This window comes from Crocuta crocuta, unplaced genomic scaffold (genome assembly GCF_008692635.1).
Source record: "Crocuta crocuta isolate KB4526 unplaced genomic scaffold, BGI_CrCroc_1.0 scaffold378, whole genome shotgun sequence".
Lineage (NCBI taxonomy): Eukaryota > Metazoa > Chordata > Mammalia > Carnivora > Hyaenidae > Crocuta > Crocuta crocuta.
The window spans coordinates 1,707,845-1,731,844 of record NW_027528871.1 but is presented as its reverse complement, the minus strand read 5'-3'; the positions used below and the strand labels follow the sequence as shown (position 1 = coordinate 1,731,844).

Genomic DNA, 24,000 nt, shown 5'->3' with positions numbered 1-24,000 from the left:
CTCTACCTCTCTCTCTGGCCCTCCCCCACTTGTGCACGCATGCTCTGTCTCTCTTAAAAAATTAAAATTAAAAAAGAGGCTTATAAACAATTATGATTATGACTTCTAGTTTCAAAGAAGAAAAACATCTTGTAAATCTCCCAAATAATATATTCAAGTAAATGGAGTTAAGACAGAAACATTGAATTAAGCCACACCTTGGCCTTTCTAATATTGAATGAACCTGAAATTACTATACTATACTTAGGTGTTACGGTGATACTTTCTTGAGACATCACCTATAATTTGAAGAAGATCTACTTAAAGGTCAAATTTTCTGAACATTGATTTTCTTCCTTGTATGAACAATGAATTTTGAAGTTACATTTTATGACCAGTCTTTAATATTGCCATTTGCTAACTTCAAGGTGCATTAGGTATAATTATTTTTTTAATAAGGGCAGCAGTAAAAAGTATATTCAAGTATCAGGTGTCGTGGAAGGTGCCATATTCATGCTTCCTCCCTACAACATTTTCTATCTTCACTCTGCAACCTTTATCAGCACCAGTTTCTCAATATCGCAAGATTCTTAACTACTACTGCTCTATTTCAGGGGTGAGCTAAAGAACAGATTCTTAAGAGTTTTAAGACACTGTTGCTTTAGCTCTGATGAATTAAATAACTCTACAATTTATTTTAGGATGACCCCAGGCGTTTAGTACAAGTGCTGTAGTTTAAGTGGGAACACTTCTTTAATTTTTTCTGAGAGAGAGAGAGAGAGAGAGAGAGAGAGAGATGGCGTGAGCAGGGGAGGGGCAGAGAGAGAGGGAGACACAGAATCTGAAGCAGGCTCCAGGCTCTGAGCTGTCAGCACAGAGCTCGATGCGGGGCTTGAACCCACGAACTGTGAGATCATGACCTGAGCCGAAGTCGGATGCTTAACCGACTGAGCCACCCAGGGGCCCCAAAGTGGGAACACTTCTATGTTCACCTTTTCGGGAGATGGTCTTGATAGCTATTTATTAGTGTTATTACAGAAACAGTTATGAGAGCAGAGAAGGTACTGAACCCTAAACTGGTGGGGGAATCCAGGCAAGAAACAGTTTCCATGGTGGGATGAATGAGATCATTGTGACATATCAGAAGACCTGATTTGAAGTGGTAAGGAAGGGATAGAGTCAATATCAAACCTGAGAAAGATACTGGCCTGCAAAGCTAATATGATAAAAGGATATGGGTAACCGTAATGCCAGACTAGAGAAATTAAGAAAGACACAGAGATTTTATGTAATCTGTAGTAATTCTATAGATAGATTGGAAGCCTACAGACACACCCCATTCTGGTTTACTTGGGTACATTTTTAATGAGGAGAAGTCACCTACATCACTTGATGTCACTTGGGTGTCTGCAAGCAAGTATGAATGACATTATTCTCAGTTTCATTTAGTATATGGCAGACTATTAGGTATGTTTAAACAGGGCTCATATCATTTAATAGTAAAATACTATTTTAATAACAACTGTTTGAGGTGCCTAGGTGGCTAAGTCAAGTTTCTGACTCTTGATCTCGGCCCTGGTCATGGTCTCCCAGTACATGACTTCATATCCCACGTTGGGCTCTGCACTGACAGTGAGGAGCCTGCTTGGGAGTCTCTGTCTCCTTCTTTCTGTGCTTCTGTCCCACTCTCTTCTCTCTGTCAAAAAAAAAAAAAAAAAAAAAAAAAAAAACTTAAAAAAATCACAACTCTTTGTAGAAAAATAGTTTCTCCAAAAGTTGATTAAAGAACTTTTAATTCTGCTTTGATCTTGAATATGGGTTTCAATCAAAAGGCAATAAATATATAAGTCACACTTATCTTCACTGTGCTTCCTTTTAGTTATCAGCCCTCCTCCATTGTGTTTACTTTTATACATTCATTCAACATAAATTGCTGAATCTTCATCATTCTTCAGATTCTAAGCACAGGAAATATAACAATGAACAAAATAAACAATTTCTTTGAGCTTTTTATCTACAGAAATGGCTCTGACAGTCTCTTCTGGAAACAAAACCAAGTTTTACTTTTTCTTGATGCATTTTCTTATCTGTGAATTATTTCCTTAACAGCTTAGTAGTTAAAGTAACATAAACTGATACAATTATTTTAGGACTCTGGACACATAACAGTTTGTTAAATGGGGTCCAGATCATAATGTTTTGAAAATAGCCATGTCAGCAAGCTGTTAGCAATTTCTGCAATTTTGAGCATGGGTCAGACATGTGTTCCTTCTTGGAGAGATTCCATTGATGAGTCCATTTCAATACAGATATAGGAGGCATATAGTCATCTGTTTTTCTGGGATACCTCTGACTTAATGAAGCTATCTATGTGTGGCTATTTCCACCTTAAATGTTGAAGATATTTTTTTAAAATGTTTTTTATTTATTTCTAGGAGAGAGAGAGAGAGAGCATGAGCAGGGGAGGGTCAGAGAGAGAGGGAGCTGGCAGTCAGCACAGAGCCCAACGCGGGGCTCGAACCCACGAACCGTGAGATCATGACCCAAGCGAAAGTTGGACGCTTAACCGACTAAGCCACCCAGGCGCCCCTAAGATATTTTAAAACATATATTGAGTGCATGATTAGCACCCTAGATGTTTCCAGAAATACAATGTTTGTCTTTTTGCTTTAATAAATACAGACTCTGCTGGCTTTAAAACAATAGTTGGTTTATAAGATTTGCTTTTCCTATCTGTGTCCCCAAATCATGCCATTCTCAAACATTAGTTTATAAGGACATTTAAAGACAATGTATCAAGTCAGTAGGACTGGCCAGACTGGGCTCCTTATAGGTTGTTCTGCTCATAGATTTATACTTAAATAAAGGCATTTCATATAAAGAATATGGAGCCCTCTTGGAGTTGCTCTATTGCATGCATTTTTTCCCATTGGGGTCCAGCTCATGATATCATTTAAATTGAGGGGAAAAAAAACTTCAGGAAATTAATCTTCCATTATAATTATTACTCTCTTTGGACCACAAAAGGTCACACTTTATGTAGGGCCCAGTTTTGTTTTGGAAGATGAGAATTGCACCATTAAAAATACTTCTGAGAAGAAAATGGGACAGGCATTTGATTTTAAAGGAGCAAACAAACTGCTCTTCTTTCTGGGGACCTGGGGTAGTTGTTCCTAGGCTCAACCTGAGAAAGACAGTTTAGAACATGGTTTTTACCCTTACATTGTGGACAATTACTCATTGTGGAGGGCAATTCCATGAATTGTAGGATGTTACTAAGGATGGTACTAGGTACCAGTACTACTAAATCCTCCCAATCATGATAATCAAAGGGCTCCAGACATTGTCAAATGTTTCCTGGAGAACTACATAGTCCTCAGATGTGGAAGACTGGATTACAGACATTCTTGGGATGCTAACTGCTGCCTAAAAATCCATGGCACTAAGAAAGAGAATCCATTAAGGGGACTCTATGTGGATAGATGGAGAAGCGGTAGATAGTCTCTACAATGGGTATCTATTTTTTTAAGACAATATTTTTTAGAACAGTTTTAAGTTGACAAAAAATTGAGAGGGAGGTAAAGTGATTTCCCTTTCACTCCCTGTCTCCGTATGTGCATAGCCTCTCTTGTTACAAACATCACTCATGAGAATGGTACGTTTTTCACTTAGCATGAGCCTACATCGGCACATCATAATCACCCAAAGTCCATAGTTTACCTGAGGGTTCATTCTTGGTGTTGTACATTCTATGTCTTCAGACAAATGTATAATACCATATATTCATCATTATATTATTGTAGAGTATTTTCATTGCCTTAAAAGTTCTTTGTGCTCCAAACTTTCATTTCCATTAACCCTTGATCTTTTTTATCATCTCCATAATTTTGCCTTTTCTAGAATGTCCTGTCATTGAAATCCTAAGAAGTCTTAGTCTTCTTAGACTGGTTTCTTTTAGGAACTATGCACTGAAAGTTTCTCTTCTTTAGAGGAACTATGCACTGAAAATTCCTCCATGACTTTTCATGGCTAGTTAGCTCATTTCTCTTCAGTGCTGAATGATATTTCATTGTCTGGATGTACTATAGTTTATTTATCCATTCATCTACTGAAGGACATCTTGGTTGCTTCTAGTTTTGGCAATTATGAATAAAGCTGCTATAAACATGTGTGCAGGTTTTTGTGTGAACATAAAATTTCAACAATTTTGGATAAATATCAAGGAACACAATTGCTGTATCACATGGTAAGACCATGTTTAGCTTTGTAAGAAACTGACAAACTGTCTTCCAAAGTAGCTGTACGGTGGTATCTATTATTCAAGGTTGGGTTTTCTTTTTATGTTTCATTGTGTCTCTATTATTCTCAAGCTTTCAGTATGCTTTATTGAACATCTCTGCTTGAGTGCTGAGCAATTAAGGCAGGTGGCTGTGTTTTAGTCTTCAAGTGAAGTGATACAGAAAGAAGGTACAGCCTTGGGTGGCCATTTATAAGATGGCAAAAGTAACCTCCAGGGAGAGAATAGTACAAAGTGGTATTGGGATTACAAACAATCGTCAGTCTTACATGTGAAACATGCCTGCATTTCTCAGTGATCCTCAGTTATCCCTAGTAGCAAATGCATTGGGATATTTAGACTACGGTTTATTGTGTGGGTGTAGAGTGGAAATAAAAGGGAAAGCTTAATTCTGGTGAACCAGAGCGATTAAAACTATTTGTTGTTAACCATTACGGTTTTTCAACATCTTATTATTATTATTATTATTATTATTAAATAGGTTTCATGCCCAGCATGGAGCCCAACACTGGGCTTGAACTCATGACTCTGAGATCAAGACCTGAGCTGAGAACAAGAATCAGATGCTTAACCTACTGAGCCACCCAGGAGCCCCTCAACATTTTATTCTAATGAAGAAAATGAGAGTTTGTGGATCCTGGAGAAGAAAAGTGGCATTAAAAGGACATAAGGATATTAGGGAGAAGTCCTTCAGATTGCTTTAAATTTAACAATTTTTCTGATATTTTGGTTCAAGATAATTAAAGGAAGAAAACCACAGAATAGAAATTCTCAGGAAATTCACACAAAAATATAAAATATAAATAAACTAAATAGTTATGATAAGATGAGTGAAGTGTTTTTAGGTTTTCTTGATCAGAGGATGAATTATACATTTAGGAAAACAATTTAGGCAACATGAATCCAGAACCTACAAATGGTCATATTTTTTAAATTAATTTTTTAATGTTTTTATTTATTTCTGAGAGAGAAAGAGGCAGCATGAGCAGGGGAGGGTCAGAGAGAGAGGGAGACACAGAATCTGAAGCAGGCTCCAGGCTCTGAGCTAGCTGCCAGCACAGAGCACGACGCAGGCTTGAACCCACGAACTGTGAGATCATGACCTGAGCTGAATTCGGACGCTTAACCGACTGAGATTTTTAAATCAAGTTATTCAACCACTAACGGCCTAAGTATAACATCTCTACCATGTCCAAAGCTCTATGGAAAAAGATTTTCACAAGTCCACTTGTGGAACGGCGGGAAAACCACAAGTCCACTTTACCGTGATGACACTCTTGCCAGCACAAAACTGGGCAGCTAGCATGCTCTGTGGAAATTTAGTAAGGTCTTCCATTTTAGCCCCATGTTGCATTGCTGTGGCTGATGAACGTGTCAACCTGCTTAGAGAAAGGACAGAAATTCTTTGAAAACTGTCTCCAGAGTGTGGATGTGTGTATCGCTGCATGTGTGTTTTTGTGTCTCTGTATAGTTAGAGATGTTCATTCCATATTCTGGCTGTAAGATGATTTTGTGTCGTCTCTGCCCCCCGCCCCCCACAGTTGACATTCTGTAATGTCATTCCAGCACAGAGAAGACTTGAGCCCTGCGATTGGCACTCTTGCCCTTTTTAATACCTCATTCTCCAGTGAACTCCATCTGACCAGTTGATTCAGAATCAGTCAGGATTCCCTCCCTTCGGCACATCCAGTGAAAGGCCAAACGGCAAAGTCCAAGTGCGTTCTGAATTTTAATTAATCACCCTTTATTTTTTACACTTGAGAGTGGTTGTAATTAAGGCTGTCATTAATAAACTGGTTCTACCTTAAAAAAAAAAAGACAGTTACATTTCCTACTTTTTTTTTTTCAGACTTTCAGTTCATTTAATTAGGTGCACTGAAGAAAGGGCAGAATGACAGGCAGGCGGTGAGAAGATGCTGCTTCTTGAGCCCCAATGGTAACTGGTCAGTCCTCGTCCCCCGGCAGCTGGATCTTGCTGGGGTCAAAGCAGTTGGTCTCCATGATGGGGAGGCCATTGGCCTCTTGGTATTTAACAAGTCTCTCTGCTTCCTGGTGGGCCCGCTCCTGCATTCTGGGTTCAGGTGGATAGGCTATAAAGGTGCTGCCGAGAACCAAGACAACGGAGAAGCCAAAGAAAAAGATGACCCTCATGTTCCAGAGGTCCACTTCATATTCTTAGAAGTGTGTTTCATAAGAATAAAAATCACAGAAAAACAGTTAATATCTAAGAGTAGGAAAAATGTTAAATGTACTAGAGTGCATTCCAAGTAATCAGATGAACTTATGAAATTTATATTTGTAAAATTAATGACAATGTAAAATACTAACTTCCAATATAAGATAAGGTGAAATATGCCAAATAGTATCTCAAGCCATGTTAAAAAAATAGATGTATGAAACATTGAAGAAAATGTGGCAAAGTATTCAAAAGTAGTGTCTGTCTGACTGATGGGGTATGGATACTTTTAATTTTTAGAATGCAGGAATTTGGGAATTGTAAGTATTAATATATAATAAACTATATGCAGAAATATTTCATTTCTCTATCTTATATATTATCATGTCAAGTTCATCCATAGCTGTTGAGTTCCTCAGTTTTAGGGAGGTTATCAAATCTAGTAACAGATATTAAGTATATATTTATTTAAATATGAGGACTAGTGATTAAAAATGGTTGAAGGGAAAATACTATTTTTTAATGAGTGAGGATCATCTTTTGTAAATATAAAATACAAGTGTTTTTAACCCAAATAATTCACATTAAAAGAATGTGTGTATTCAAATAATGTGTACTGATTAATTATTAGATAGAGTATTAATGGCTTGTGGATATATAAGAGGGACTCTCATTGATACCAGTGGCTTGTCTCTTACTAGTAGGATTGCTTATCTAACTTAAAAATTAACAGAAACATAAAGAATCTTATGCAATAAGAGCTTTTCAAGTTTCAAAATTTCAAATTCAACCTACTGTATTGTCCTGGCGAAATGTATTTGGTTAATGTTGTTTCCCCTCAAGCCTATACCTGTATGGGGTCACTTGGCAGTTATGAAGGATTTGCTGTTATCTAGGATGTAATAACTGCCCTCCACATGATGGGATTTGTGCGGACATCACCTTGGTCAATATGGACAAAAATATGGACAAAAATATGATTTCTGAGTGCTGTGATCAATATTTGGGCAACCAGAACTTCCTATTATGATCCTTCTCATATCAAATAGGTTCATTGTTAGCCACTGCTTGATCCCTTTTTCCTATCTCACTTTGTCCCAATCGTAGTCCTGAAATTGTGTCACTCACTGTTTTGTCGACGTGCTTTAGGTTCGTTACATTATCCACTCTATCCATCATTCTATTTTCCAGTGATGTCTTGATGAAGAAAAATATAATACCCCTTAGAGTTAAGAAAATATTATTCTGGCAAGTGGCAAATTATAGGCAGTTATTGCATAATTTCAGAGCGAAGTGTGCGGTTATTTGCCCAGAGGGAACATGAAGTAGCCATGAAGGAAAATGACCCCATGTATCTTGAAAGAAATTAAAAAGTAGGAATATGTGACAATTAGGGTGCCTCAAATATCATAAATCTCTCTCTTCTGTTTCTTAATTTCAAATAGAACGGCTAAGAAAGTAAAGCATTTACAAAGGAAGGTGTTAAAATCTAAATTCTACTGCCAAAGTAGCTACTGTCAGATGGTCACAAATAGCCTGGTAAAGCATCTAAAGTGCTGTTGTATCAAGAATGTTGAAATTATTTTCAAAGGCACGACTGTTAGAAAAAGTGGCATTAATGGACAAGGAAAAGCAAGAGCAGGATAATCTATTTATAGAGGTTTCAGGCTATCTGCCTATATATACAGTGAGGTTTTTTTCCTTTGTGGTAATAAAAAAAGTCAAAACAGGCAATTTTCTAGACAAGTAAATGAATAGGTATAATGGTTTATGACATTTCTAAAACATAAATGAACACACAGAATGTCCCATTTCCTAATAGTGTGATCTTACCACACATGAATCTGTTAACAGACACTAAACAAAAATAACATCAGAAATATACAAACAGAAATCATGCTTAAATCCTGCCCAGAACCCACCATTCATGCCCGGGATCTATGTGTGGACTGTATACTTGCATGCCTTTTGCAAGAACACATTGCAGATAGAAGAGGTAGAATCTCTCTGAGAAGATAATTTCCACGCATAATGCACCTTATCGTTTTCTATCTCTCTGCTACTCCTTCATGTTCACTTTATTGATTCTTTTAAAACAAATTTATCTTCTTTCTTTTAACCATGCAGCCAGTCTTGTTATTTCCTACTACTCAGCTCTTCATAGCTTCCTGAGTTCTGTTCAACTTTCACTTATTTTTATAAATGAAATAACGAAAGCCCCATCTAAGCCTCAGAACACTTTCCTGGGTGGATGGAGGCTATGATAATTAGTCTTATATGCAATTATGAGTCACATAAAGGAAGGAGGATCCATTTCTATACCCTTTCTATCCTACCTAGTATGCATGGCTCAGTCATGTTCAGAGATTTGGTACATTTGATGATAGTATTCAGAGCCTGCACATTGGAAGCATGCCTTTGGAGTGGGAAGGAGGTCAGTGGGCAAAGGTGATTTTTCTACATGTTGTCCTCACGCTGGCAATCTGTTGCGAAGCAGAACCGACCAAGGCAAATGTTGGGCTTTATATCATTTCATCGCTGCAGTGGCAAATGAATGTGCTTCCAAAGGAGCTTTGGAGAGGCACTTCAGCCTTTAGCTGAGAAGCAGTTGGAGCAAGTGTGGGAAGGCTTTCTTGGAGTATGTGTCAACCAGGAGTATGTGTCAACCAACTATAAAGGAGACCTCACAGCACCACAAATTCAGGCCAGCTATGGATAAAACTCCATGAGAGATCCCGGGTTGATAATCTTCCCATGGGCTCACGACTCACAGCTTCGGCCCCAGGGATGGAGAGATTGCCTTTCTGGCTCTTCTTGACCACACATGTCTGGACTTATATTCTGAGAAGCTGCAAATACTACTGTGATTTTTTTTTTTAAAGCACTGCATGGTCCTAGACCCCTTTTCCATTTCCATCCAATCCTTCTATTTTTACACTCTGTACTGTTTTCAAATGAGACTTGTGTTCTCCATGCAAGCCGTGTGCTTTCACATCCCCAGGCTTTGCTTAAGCTCCTCTCTCTCTTGCCTCTGTTGCTACCTATCTAATTTCTTGTCTTTCTTCAAAGCTTCTGAAGCCTTTCTCAATCCTCCATTCAGAAACGATCCCTTCCTTTTATGTCACAAAAGCAGTTTGTTTTCTCTTATGACATTTTTACAACTTGTTTTAAATGATCACATCTTGTGTTTATTCTTGATCTATTCAATAACACCATTAGAAAACTGAGGGTAGGATTGATATCTGCATCACCTTTGTATATTCGTGGGTACAAATGCTTTATTTGTTCATTGTTTCTACACACACCGGTAGGTACACACACACACACACACACACACACACACACTTTCTTCCTCCTCCCTCCCTTCACAGATAGTTTGTACCTGGTCTTGTGATATAAACCTCTACTGAGAAATTTCATTAATGTCTGATGGATGACTTCTACCTTCTCTCCTCCCTCCACCATATTCTGAGAAGATTTAATAGCTAAATAACCTCAAAGGGCACCAGTCAAATTCTCCTCTGGCATAGTTTAACATTATGTCTGAGATAAAAGTAATATGACTCCCACCAATAAAGAGGGGAATCTAGGGAAACCTGGGTGGGTCAGTCGGTTGAGCGCGACTTCAGCTCAGATCATGATCTCACTGTTCCGGAGTCTGAGCTCCACGTCGGGCTGTGCTGGCAGCTCAGAGCCTGGAGCTGCTTCAGATTCTGTGTCTCCCTCTCTCCCCCTGCCCCACTCATGCTCTGTCTCTCAAACATGAATAAACATTTAAAAAATTAAAAAAAAAAAGGGGGAATCTAATTGTCAAGACACCAGGTGTGTGTGTGTGTGTGTGTGTGTGTGTGTGTGTGTATGTTTGGGTACTTGACTGCTCCTGATGTCACATTGAAAAATTCAGGTTTTGGGGTGAAGAGGCTATTTGGCACAGGTAGTATTCTTTCAAAATTGTTCTGTGACTGCGTGTGTGTGTGTGTGTGTGTGTGTGTGTGTGTGTAGTATTTCTTGATTCCCTGGAGAGATGAAGAACTGGTGAAAATAAAGGAGTCATTTGTTATTCACGCCTCGATTGTGCTGTTTCCACCCTTCCTGCAAAGAGCTGACTGTGACCTTACTTAAGTACAGTTGGTGCCTCCCAGAATGAGGAAAGGGTGTGAGGCGCGAGCTCTGACAGAAGAACTTCCTAGGTATAGTGTCCTAAATGTACTATAAAATCAGGTGGAAGGAAGAGGTTCTCAAACTGCGAGGAGGTGCTGACAGCCCATCGCTTAGAGCCCAGCCATGGTGTATGTGGAGAGCTTTCTTGGCCTCCACTAGTCTCAAAAACCCATCCCACTTGCCAAGGAAGTGAATCTTCTGTGTAAGAAGATTGTGTTCTGCCTGGGGGACACAAATCGCAGACAATATCTCCCCCACCCATGTTAGCTTGTTTCTACCCTTACGCCCTCCGCCCCGCCCCCTCCAAGCAAGGAAACCTGCGTTTCAGCATCAAATCCGGGTGTGTGTGTTGAGGGGAAGGGGAGGGAGGGGGGTCTGGATTCTGAGCTCTGCAATATTTCTACCCCCGCCCCCCCCACTTCTTCCTTCTGTGTTCTCGCTGATATGCAAATGGCCAGTGGTCTCCCTGGCTGTGAGGTGAGGCCCGGTGGTTCCCTAAGGAAGCAGAAGGAATGTGCACGTGAAAGGGTCCTCGGTCCATTCCAGCCGGGCGTTCTGACCTAGGCTGACCAGCGAGGGCCCTGGGGCCAGGGAGTCTGCCTCTGGCTCCCTCTCGCCGCCGGCTTCACATCACACTGACACACCTTCCTTACCCTTCCAGGAGAATCCTGATATGCCCCAACCTTCGGCGGAGGAGAGTTAGCTCTGGGCGCCCGCCACGGCCTCACCGCTCCCGTTTCCACGCGCGCACACGCAGGTGTGAGTGTGCGCGGTGGGCGGGCTGGGGACGGACCCGCGCGCGTCTCATCGCTGTGCTTCCAGGACCCGGCTCGTCGCACACCTCGCGGGGACCTGGCCGGTGCTGTGCGCGGGGACCGAGGGCAGAGCCCGCTGAGAGTGGCCAAGGGAGACTTTGGACTTGTCCAAGGACGCGGCTGACGCTGACAGCCGAGTTGAACGCAGCCCCTCCAACATCTCAGCCCCCCTTCTCTCCCCACAATCTCTCTCCCTCAAGTACCTGCTCTTAACGACAGTGGGTCGACGTGGATGAGAAACACCGTTCCCATCTTGCCGCCTCCCCTCTAGAGCCCGAGGAGACAGGCAGTGTAGACACTCTGTGCCGCGGCGGAGTGGAAAGCGTGGGAAGGGGGCAGCCTGCTGAAGAGCTGAGAGAGAGGGAAGGCCTGGGAGAGACAGACTCTTCCCCCTCCCACGCCCTTGGAGGAATGAAAGCAGCAGAAAATACCGCCCGCCCCCAGATCCCCGGCTCCTGCTAAGTCCGGGCGCGATTAGAGCGCGGGGCCGGGTGGCCTCCTGCAGACTCAGCATCAGCTCAAGCTGCCCACTTCCGTGAACTGGCCAGCGGCGGTGCAGGACCTCGCGACTGCCCTCCCTCCTCGGCCCGGCGGGCGTNGCAGAGGTGGGGGAAGGTTCTCTCTCCAGGGCTGGACTTAATAACTTTGGAACTGTTCTTCGGTGTCACGTCCTGAACATGAGCCTCCTCCTCTCCTTCTACCTGCTCGGGTTGCTTGTCAGTAGCGGGCAAGGTAGGAGTGTGGTGCCTTATTGCATTTACTTTCCCTCCCCCTTCCACCCGACCGAGGAGGCAGAGGGAGGCAGCAGCAGAATTACATGCAAGAACTAAAGTTATAGTTATTGTTGTTATTATGTTCTCTGTGGGTTTTAGCTGCCGCTGAAGATTAGATCTGTTCTGTGCAGACCCTGAAATGAGAGAAAATACAGAATTGGAGATTGGCATCAGGGCGCAGGAGCTCGAGGCAAACTGCTTCTTTCTCTGGGTTCTTGGCTTTTCTGATGTTCATGATCAAAAATTGGATGAGTCTGTTGGTGTGTGTTAACAGTTAAATATCAGAGGTTGCGGAAGGAAAGGGGACGAGGATGTGTTACAGAAGCAGCAGAAACTATCAGCATTAAACTCGTTTGTGAATTCTCTCTCGTGTGCAAGAAATTCAATTTTTAGACACTCTTTTTTTTTCCTCCTTTTCCCAAGCCCCCAATTCCTGACTCTGAAGTGAACGGTGATGGTTTATTTCTATTGAAACTAAGAGAGGGGCCATGGATGTTGTGTGTAAGAAGGCAAATGGGTAAAACTAGGCATGTGTTGCAGTCATTCATTCTCAGCTTCTCCCCACCCTTGTTAATACATCAAGGTTGAAAATTTTTATAGCGTCAGATTGTAATTACACTTGGAAGGGATGTTTTAGCTTGTGGAGAACTGGTGAGATTTTTATCTCTTGAGAAAAAAAAAAATGAATTGCTTACTAGAATAACCTGAGAGAATTTGTGGAAGCTATCTGTGTTTATCTGTATAGAGACAGATCTGAATTTATCTTGCTTTGTTTGGATAGTTCACTTTCACGTAAAATATATTTATAATAAATGGAAGCATTTTCAACTGTCCAGACAAGTTTGGACATTTAATTGAGAACATAAAATGCTAAAACATGCATTGGTGGAGGTGTTGAAAGAAAAAGAAAATAGATGTCGTTTTGTGATGTGTGGTAATTGCACAGAATGTTATAATATTAGTGTGGCATGAAAATTGTTTTTTTTTTTTAGAAAACATAAATTATAAGACAAGTTAAAATATCCACTGTATTCAATTCTAAGCATTTTTTTAGCCTCCTGTGTGTTGCTCATTTGGTCCAGCAGGGGGTGGTAGAACTCCATTTTAAATTCAGAAATGGTTGTTTTCTGTTCTTCCTCACTCCCTGGGTCTTTCTATCATTCTTCAGCTGGGCTTGACATTTTGGATATGAAGCCTTCCTTTCTCTGCCCTCACCTCCCTAAAGCTATATAGTGTTAGTGGCTGATGAAAAAGGATTGGATGCAGATGTTAGGTTCAGAAATCAGAATTCAAACACTGAATGTTGCTATAGTTTATAAAGTGTCTTGGTAAGATACTGCTCATTTCCCCTTAGTAACGTAGCGTATGCAAAATTTCAGTCATAGCAAAATTGCAAATATGTCCATCTGAAGCTAGTATTAGGCCAGTTAATTTAATCACTATTATAGCAAAGATCAACATATACTTTATGCCCTACAGACACGCTGCTTTAATTTTTGTAGAGCTGCTGATTATGTTTAACTGTTCATTTATAATACAGACAGGTATCAGTGAGTCCTAAGAAGCTGTCCCTGAAAATTGCAGTTAAAATACCACTGCAATTAACTGAGTGTAGCTAGTGTGGATTAAGATGGGGGCATAATAGAAAGCAAGTTTATGCAGACTTATGATTACATTGTGACTGGCTTGGAGAAGAAATATGTTTCAGATGTGAAGTCTGGGAATTTACACTTATAGACACTATAAGTGTGTTGGAATTTGGGGGACAACAGGGGAATCTAGGAATGTTTAAATATCACACGCAGACACATTTAATTTGGGTCTATGTATGTAACCTCTGAAATTGTGGTTCTCCTAGTTTATAATTCAGAATTGCAGGGAGATTGTAATGAGGGACTCTAAGAATCAAGCATGCCTGAAAGAGAGCCTATATTCATGTAACGAAACAGGGAAGGAGGAGAGAGCGTCGTTCTAAAGATCTCTATATCTAGTGCGATTTTAAAAATGCGTGGATGGCCCTCATAGAGGAATAGATGCTTATCAGAGAGACCTAGCTTTTGGGAAACTGAGCAGGTAGTCCTATGCATGTGTCCTAATGAAGTCAGAGATGCTTGGAAACAGCAGTTCTGATCCCGGAGTCCAGTTTTATAGGTTAGTGTTTTGTTCTCCTATTAAGGATGCAGAAGCAAGTATCAGCCACACCACTGGAGCAATCTTTGGGAAAAAAAAAATGGATCTAGCGTAACTCATAATTTTGTTTATTCTTTTATAAATGGGGCCATGGCCAAGCCTCCAGTTAGTGATCCCTGGGCTTGCCTTAGAAATACTAAAATCCCAGCTTGCTGATTTATGTTTCCAACAATATACTTGCAGGGGATTTTATGAAGCATGATTGAAGCTATTGCTTTGGAAAGTGGTGTGCAGTTAGACTGGGGGAAAGGCAAAGATGATGTATTCCCTTTTAAGTAGTCAAAACGTTTTGAACTGCAGCAGTTGAATGGGAGAAAATGACAGAAGTGAAAAACTGAGCAACTTAAGTGGATGCCAATACCATAATTAGCTAACAAGGTCTAATAGTTCTAACTTTCAACACAACATTATTGTTCTACTGTAGTGAAAGCCTTTTTTATTATAGCAGAAATGCTCCTTTAAAAGCCTCTCATTTCCACTGCAAGATTAATATCTAATGAAGTAAGGGTGGGATTTAATTGTCAAGTCTGGATTTAATTGTCAACAGAGAGGAGATTCTATAACTCTTAACTTCTGCAATTATTTATCTTTGTATTCCAAACTTGGCCCCTGTGTCTGTCCTCATAAATTTCAAGGGATAACTTGAGTCTGATTCACGGTGCATTTGCTGTTTGGATCTATGTATATGCAGGTTCCCAAATGGTAATATGTATGGGCTGCTTTCCTGAAGATTTTTTTTTTTTTTTTAGTTTCTAAAATCATTGTCTTCACCTTAAAAATTACTCAAGCATTATTAATAGACATCTATTACTGGATGTTCATATATGAAATAGAAGCATTTTTGTATGAAAATGTAAGGTAAGAACGGAGCTATTCATCTCTTTTGCAATCCACTTCAGCCCTACACAGAACACTTACCTAAGCCAAAATCATGAGGAGCTGGAAGTGAATTGCCTAGTTAATTAGTTGAACTTACAGGCATCTGCTTACATTTTCTCTTTCTGGTGAAGTGCTAGTAGGTCATCCCTGGTTAGAGAAGTGTACCTTCCAAAAATAAATCACAGCTGTGTGGGTCACTACTAGTTTCAGGTGTACAGGAAGGTCTCCTCCACACACCTGTCTTCTCTGTAGGCTGTTTCACCGACAGCCTCTCTCATATCCTTTTGAATCTAGCCCCCGCTCATCCTTTGATGGCAGCCTCTCTTGCAATGTTTCTGTTGCATCAACTCCATATTCATTTGCACTCGGAGAAGATAGACTGTGTAAATTAATATTGTTATTTGTCAACGCACAACCCGGAAGTTTTCCTTTTTTGCTTTATGCCAAAGGAGTTAAGCAGAGCATTTGGTCACTTAAGTTTCTAACGCTGCATTGGAGCCCCGAAGAGCAAGAAGGGGTGGTGGTGGGTCCTGGGTGTCCAGTGAGTCTTTTCAATGACACTGGGGGCTAATGTTCTCCCCGAGGTAATGTCCTATTAGAGAAGCAATTAATGGAAGAAAATAACGTCATTCAGTACAAGAAGAAAATCAAACCTCATGTAATTTAGTAAATGGCTTTCCTTCAAACGTAGAACTAGTCTGTAATGGGACTGAGAAATGAGCTGAAGAGATGGAGTCCGGTAACCAAGCGAACAGTGTAATTTGTTTTTGTCTATTTCCTTGTGAGGAAACAAATGTGAATGGAAACAAGGTTGCCAATCAGAAGACCCTGGGACTAGTCCTCTGCTCTCTCTGGCTTTTGACATTTGGGAAATGATTTTAATTTATCTGTTTTCAGGGTCATCTCTCATAGTGGTGAACTTTTGAAAGCATGAGGAAAGTGCTTGATAAGTGGAAGAGCAAGTTTGAACTGCTTTTGTTTTTTGTGTAGGTTTTTTTTTTTTTTGGTCCAAAATAAAATTAGTCCTCTGGGTGTTGGTGGATGCAAAATTAATTCAATAATTTTAATATTCTTGTAAAGGGAATATTATTGTTTTTCAAGGTTTACTGACCTAGATTCAAAATGTCTTGTGCCCTTTATACCATCCCAATTATATTGAAGGTAGGCCTATTTAAAAGATTGTAAATCAGTTTTAATTTTCCAAATTATATGATATGAGAACACTTTGAGATGCACCCAGTGCTTTTATGCTTTTATTAAATGTAATATTCCTAAACTTCATAGAGCCAAGGTATCTTTAATTGTTCAGCAAATGAAAGTACTTCTATATGGTACTATTTAGAATATTTTAATAACTTTTAACTATTTACAGTTTTTAAAGTTATAATAGTGCTGATTCTCTATGGCTGTCGACGTACTTTCTGGCGTCAAGTACTCATTTATGCCACTAACAATTCATTAAACGTCCATTATAAGACATTTTAGAAAGTTATGATGTCATGAAACAGACTTGTCTGAATTTAAATAGTGAAGAAGTATGATAGGGAATTTTGAGAGTATTTGTAAGCATAACAATCAACAGATGACAGTTTTAAGAATTTCAGGTCAGTGGTCAAAATTTTCTTGGCTCCATTTTGTTACTAAAACTAGCAGGGAAGGGGAAAGACCATTGGATTTGAAATCACGATCCTTAGATCATTAAGTCTCTTGACTTTGAAGAAGCAACTTAAACTCAGTCATCATTTGTTTATTTGAAAATCTGACATAAATGTATCCGATAGTTGCTGTACTGCCACAATTGTACTGAACAATTGTGATAATATATAGTAGGCCTCCTATAAAATGTCAGCTGTACTATGTCCCCATATATTATGAATACAGATAAATCTGTCCGTGGTTTAAAACATTCCACGTATTTGGCTTTTTTTTTTTTAAGTCATCAGATACTGCTCTGTGATTAGGAAGAGTATTGAAGGAGCAGAGATAATCCGATTCATTGATGAGGATGGCTCATTCATCATCTACTCATTCTTCAAACATTTATTAAATGTCTGTGGTGCCTCAGGCACCTTATTCAGCAGCATTCCTAGGAATGGTTGTCTAGGTTGTATCATGAACAACTCCAGGGGGCGCCACTCATAGCTGTGGTGATAGAATACACGTTTATTTTCACAGTTTTCCAGCAGATGGCAGTAAAGGGTCTTGAGGAATGGGTTTCTTATTGTATCATGTATCTCTTTGATGGGCCAACACCAGGTTGATACTAGTCTCAGATAGGCTTAGGATGGGGACACAGTCAGGAAAAGGTCAAACAGAAAAGTACAAGGGTTAGTAACTAGAACTCTGGTCTCTAAACTCTTAATTCAGTCCTCTGAACACCAAACTTTTGCATCAGATTAAAAAAATTAATACAACATATCTACAGCTCAAAGTGATGGTGATATTTAAATTTTGTGCCATTTTGTCAGTTAATCAAGGGACAAATATTTGTGAGTATAATCCCAGCATCTCGTAACAGTGTAGGCTGCTAGTTCAAAGTACATTTAACCTTCTTATGACAAATAGTCCTCAAGAATCCAAGAGACTATTAACTTTATTTTATGAATGAGGAAGTTGAGGTACAGAGGAATTCCTCTGATTTGCCTGTTATCGATTATAGCTAGTATTTATCTGGAATTGGGCATTCTAGTTGAATGCCCATTTTTAATGTATTTATTGTATTTGTTGGAAAATTTGCATGTGCGTGGAAGGAGTAGTGCATAGAATTCAACTTGGATAGTTGAGAGGGCAAAAAATATAAAAGCCAAGTAAGCATACAAGAGATAATAAACTGTTCAACAAAATGTTGCAAAATGACAAAGGATATATAATTAATTAAGAATTAAATGGCCTAAATAAGCCTTTAGGAATTCAGCACCTAGAAAGAGCTAAACTTTTTTGAGTGTTTGCTGCCAGGCACTATTGTAAGCACTTTACATGTACTAACTAGCTTAATGCGTAGAAGAGCCCTCTCATTTTTATCATATTAATTCCCCTTTTACACTTGAGGGCTGTGAGGCATAGAAAATTTAAATAACTGTCTCAGGTTGTCCAGCCAGGAAACAAAGATGTGAACCTAGGACATGTGGAAAGACTTGTTTTTTTGTTTTTTTTTAAATTTTTTTTAAATGTTTTATTTATTTCTAGGAGAGAGAGAGAGAGAGAGAGAGACAGCATGAGCAGGGGAGGATCAGAGAGAGAGGGAGATACAGACTCTGAAACAGGCTCCAGGCTCCGAGCTGGCAGTCAGCACAGAGCCCGACGCCGGGCTCGAACCCACGAACCGTGAGATCATGACCTGAGCGAAAGTCGGACGCTTAACCGACTAAGCCACCCAGGCGCCCCAGGACTTGCTTTTAACCAGGGCACCACCTTGCCATTCACGAAAGCAGAAAGGGACTCAACATGCTAGATGGAGAAGATAATATAAGGTGTTAAAAACAGGTGAACAAGTTGTAAGAAAGGATGCACCAAATGTTCAAAGGACAGAACTAATGCAACTTAATTAACTTATGGGTTTGGAAAGGTGAGTTGTTGGAGTCAATTGTGGAAGTATTGGTGGGACTGTGAAGCAGGAAGGCCAGGAGGCCAAGCTGAGCTGGACTCTGTTGTAGATCTTTAGGGGCCATTGTTTGGGCGGAAGAAGAACATGATGGGGTGCCTGGGTGGCTCAGTCAGTTAAGCATCCAGATCTTGGCTCAGGTCAGGATCTCATGGTTCCTGGGTTCAGCTCAGAGCCTGGAGCCTGTTTCAGATTCTGTGTCTCCCTCTGTCTTTGCCCCTCCTTTGCTCTCTCACTTTCTCTCTCTCTCTCAAAAATGAATAAACATTAAAACATTTAAGAACATGATTAAAGTTTTGTTCTCCGTCTACTGGCTTGCATGAGGTGGACCGGAGGGAAATCAAAAAGGAATGAGGGGGCGTGTCACGTATCTCTGGAAGAATTAATGGATCTTAATAAGGCATTTGAATAGGGAAATTGGGAGGAAGCTGGGTGGTGCCTGAAGTTTTAAGCATATCTGACAGAAAGAAAGGCTGTTTTAGTAGAAATAGGGAAATAAATAAAACCACTTATTTTAGGCAAGAGGTGTTTTTGATTTTGTTTTTGTTTTGTTTGCTTGTAATTTTCTACATTGATATGTATGAGTTTGAAGTACCCATGGAGCATCTCGATAAAAATGTCATCAGTAACTTTGGAAAGGCCAACTGTTGATGGTTGTCAATTTCAGAATTTTTCTCTACCTTTATGTAACTTCATTCCCTCGTTCTTCCATCACTGTTTGCACGCCAATATCCTTTGTTTTGTGTATGTGTGGAATTTTGGGTAAAATCTCAGAAGTATGTAGGTCAAATTTGCTTTCATTATATATTTTTCATTCATTTTTCTCTGCTTATCCAGAGCTTTTTTAAAATCCTTTTTGTTTTTACCCTGGGGAAGCAAAACAAAGCAAAACAAAACAAAACGCAAAACCATGAAGAAATAAGAAAATAAAAAAAGAAACAAAAATAACTAAACTAGAACAAAAATTTAAAAAGTTTGATATTAAATATACAGAATTGGACACTTTTCTTTTAGTGTCCAAGGGAACTGATATTTTTGAGTGCCTTTTGCCTGCTAGGGAGCTGTGCTGGACATTTTCGCCCACTGTCTCATTTAATCCTGATAACATCACCTTTGATAGATGATGTTTTGAGATTGAGAGTGTCGGATTTGCCTTGAGCTATTAAGTATGTTCTGTTGCTGACATACAGAGTTGTAGCCAGAGAGCATCGGATGCGTTCAAGATATAATTCAGTTTGTTTATTGGTGTGTTTCTTCGATACATGATTGTTTAATAGGAGGATGATGCAGGAATTGTGTAGCTCCATGTATGACTTCTTCAGCTCATTAATTTCTTAAGTGATCAAGAGCAAGCTTTCTCATTACTAAAGAGAAAGCCTTAACAATTTACGACTGTGTTCGTGAAACATCTGAAAAATCAACTCACATGCTTTCCTTTACTGCAAGTATTTGTTCATTTCGCAGTTTAAGAACCATCTTGATTTCCAGTATACTATGTATCTGGAAATGTTGAGAGTACAGCTAAAAAAAAAACCTGGAAAGTCATTTTCTCCTGCATTAAAATGATGTATTTGTTTTTATTTTTATTTTTTTAAAGGCTACACCCTGGATCACAGTTTTCAGGCTTTGCATCTTGAAAGAAGATGCCAGTGCTAGGTACAAACATCAGTAGAGATCTAACCTCACTAGTATTTTAATTAAGATTGTTATGGTTGTCATTAGTGCTTGGTTATACATTTCTGTAGGTTTAGAATGTTCTGACCTCTCATCCTGTCTTTTCCCATAAGCCAGGATATTTTTTACTGCATAAGTTTGCAGTCACCAGCATTTTTCAGGGATGCAAATATGATGTTAGCATAGAAATGAATGCCACTACTTGTAAAATAAACCAATGTCATAGCTGAAACTTACAGGAGAGTACATCCTTATTTAAGAAAATAAGCACACTTATACTTTATTCTAAGTATTAATGAGAGGATTTGTGGACAGTTTTTCTAATACTGTAACTTGTCCATTCCCAACCAGCTTTTTAATAACTATAGGACTACCCCTTTTGATTATTTTTACATTGACTTCCCTGCTTAATTTCTCCCTATTATCTACCAATGACAAATACTGAATATACTGCCTGAGCAGAGATTGCATCAATATACTATGGGGATAGCTTTGTGTCATTGATGCAAGAAATGTTAAACACCGATTATGTGAACATTAAAATACAACATGAAGTATATGCCATAATCTTTGTCAAAGTACTGATCATTGATATTTATCTATATTTAAAAAAAATTTTATTTACTTAGGTGAACACTTATAATTTTCTAATGCCAACTGAAATTAAATACATTTTCAATCCTATTCACCCCTTTTTCATACCCTTTATCGCAAAATGACTGGCTTCACCCTACCTCTTGTACAGATTTTATGCTAATACGTTAAACTTGGTTAAGCTTTTGTCTTATCAAAGAGTTAGTGTTAACGTTGTTTAGACTGTATATATTATATACTGAGACAAAAACTTTGATGGTCAACTTAAATTTACCTACTTGGAGTCCCATAATCACCCTGAAAGGCAGATTTAGGAAAGAGGAAAATAAACCTTTAAGAGGTCAAATTACTTGCCCAAGAAAAAAGACTTAAAAAATGATCAGCCCAGGACTTGATAGAAATATTTTATCCTACATGCAGCATTTTCCCCTATTATAATATCTCTGCTTTCACTGAAATATATTTTACTCATATTTATGAGCAAGTCTCAGAACTTTGTGGTAGAGTACATACTTGATGTGACTATGTTTTTCAAAGTTACTTTTGGGCTGTGTTTACAGGACACATGCTGTTCATTTTGGAAGACTGCCTTTTACTTGAATTATTTGGGAGTTCCTGACTTAGAACTGTTGAGACTTTTACCTTTCACTCATTTTCAGGATTCTGTTTTCTTAGCTTCATGACTGTTACTATGTATACTGAACACTTTTGCACCATTCCTGAAATTCCCAGACGTGAGCCTTATGTCTACACAGCCCATATATTTTTCACGTTTCCTAACTTCCCTTGCCTGGATAATTCCTTTTTTTACCCTCAAGACTCAGCTCAGCCATTTCATCACTGAAAACATTTTTCTTTCTCTCAACAAATACATGCTAATCACCAGTCAATGTGCAAGACCCTGACGCTCCAATCATGTTTGGTAATATACCTGATTTCTGCATGGCAGACTTCACTGTAACTCTTGTGACCTTCTGTGTGAACTCCCCAAGAGCAAGAATGCCTTTCCATGCTGGCTTCGCATTAAGTACAATGTACTTGTTTAAAGAGTTCACTGTAAATTCACATGTTTATTCCTGGAATGTAGTAGATGTTTAGTAAATATGTGCTAAATGAATATTAAAATATTACCCAGCAGGAGTAAAACAAACTAACTGTTTAAAAATAAATTTAGCTTTGACTGTTGGCAATGTATTAGATGTTGGTGTAGGTATTTGTTTTAAAAATTTTGTTTATGTCACCACTGCATGTGGTAGGCCTTCAATAAATATATGAGTAGCTAGAAAGTAATCAAGTCACAGTGATTATTTAATTCAAAAGGAAAGGAAAGATGACCAGTCTGATCTCCTACATTGAAAATAAATTAGACTGAGAATAAAGCAAACTTTTAAATCTTGCTATAAGATTTGTTCTTTTGAAGCCTTATCTGAGGTTTAGGAGACCATTCTGTGGTTAAGGTTTCAAAGTCTTTCATGCATAGAAATAAATGAGGGAGATATAATATGTTGATAATGGTACAATTAAACAGATTAGATACTGTCAATAGTAAATGTCTGATTTTTCAATAGAGCAAGTATTTAAAGTCCTCAAAAATCAAGATAATCCCCTGGGGTTAATTAAAAGTTGATTATTCAATCAGTGATTATTGGAAACTGATTCTAAACTGTATGTATAAGAAGACAAGCAAGATAAGAGTATTTTATCTTATTTTTTTCATAGGCACTTGGGTTTTGTTTTCTTTTTCAAAAAATGAAATTCAGTTTAACCTAAAAAAAAATTCTCTCTTGTTTGGTAGCCATGATTTGTCAGGAGTTTATGATGTTTTTTTCTGTCTGACTTCAGTGGCAAGACAGTTAATTGCACAGAATACATTTTCAGATACTCCAGAATGTCTTTATCACCTATTTATTTGTCTGCTTTTCATTTATCCACTAATGTTACCGGTATTGTATATGCCACTTCTAACTTGAAACACAGCTTGCAATTAGAGAGATTACTGTTTCTGATTCATCCATTTTTACTTTCATTTCACCCCTCAAATTTGACATACTTTATAATCACTTTAATTGGTTATCTATGTGAGTCATTTTAGTTCAGAGGCCTCTCATAAGCCCTATGCTAATGCATTTTACCTCTGTGGGGATCATGTGTGGTGTGCAATTTAGGAACAAAACTCAGCACAGGTTATTAAATGATAGATATTATGGCATTCTCTGTGCTTTCCTGAAAACTTTCACCGCTGTATCCAAAGTGGATGTGAAGTATTCAATTTTACTATTCTCATGATATTTAAATAACACTTAGTACAGAGTTGTGAGCGATTATGAAGTACCCTAAGTTGCTAATGTATTTTCTCTTTCGAGTCCCTGTTTCATTTCTATTGTATGAAACATTTTATTATAAATACCCTCCTTCCTACACTGTGTCTGCATACAGATTATTTGGTGAACGATGACTTCTTTATGCAGAATGTATCTCCTTTCTGGTAGGAAAAAATCAAAGGATTAAACTTACTGACTCCAATGGAGAAGGGGACTTACTTGTTAGTGAACTTTCACTGTCTCTTCCTGTGCGGCTGCTTCTCAGAAGGTACCTGATTTAAAAGTCTCCATATCTCAGGTGATGCAGCTGCACATGGAGGTGTGATGGGAAAAGAGAGATTGGCATAAGAAGTGTAAATTGTCTTTCACTATTTGTGACTCCAGAACACATTTGGACTACTTGAGCAGAAAGGCATGCAGAGAGCTGCGAATGAGAAAGGAAAGTAAATACTATTAGTAAAGATCAATTGCTGTTTTGTTTCAAGGATAATTCATCAGCTGAAAGGTAATGAGGAAGTGGGTGGTAGGGTCAGACTTTGA

At 38.9% G+C, this 24,000-nt stretch overlaps 1 protein-coding gene across 2 annotated transcripts in view; it reads left to right on the top strand.

Annotated features, from left to right (window-relative positions):
- Nucleotides 1-12,078: 12,078 nt before the first annotated feature.
- NCAM2 (neural cell adhesion molecule 2) overlaps nt 12,079-24,000 on the top strand; it is a 506,271-nt gene continuing 494,349 nt past the window's right edge. For both annotated transcript variants that reach the window (XM_077756475.1, XM_077756476.1), the window contains exon 1: nt 12,079-12,160. In XM_077756475.1, the coding sequence (XP_077612601.1) occupies nt 12,106-12,160 (55 nt within the window). In that variant the 5' untranslated portion in view covers nt 12,079-12,105. The remainder of the gene's footprint in view (nt 12,161-24,000) is intronic.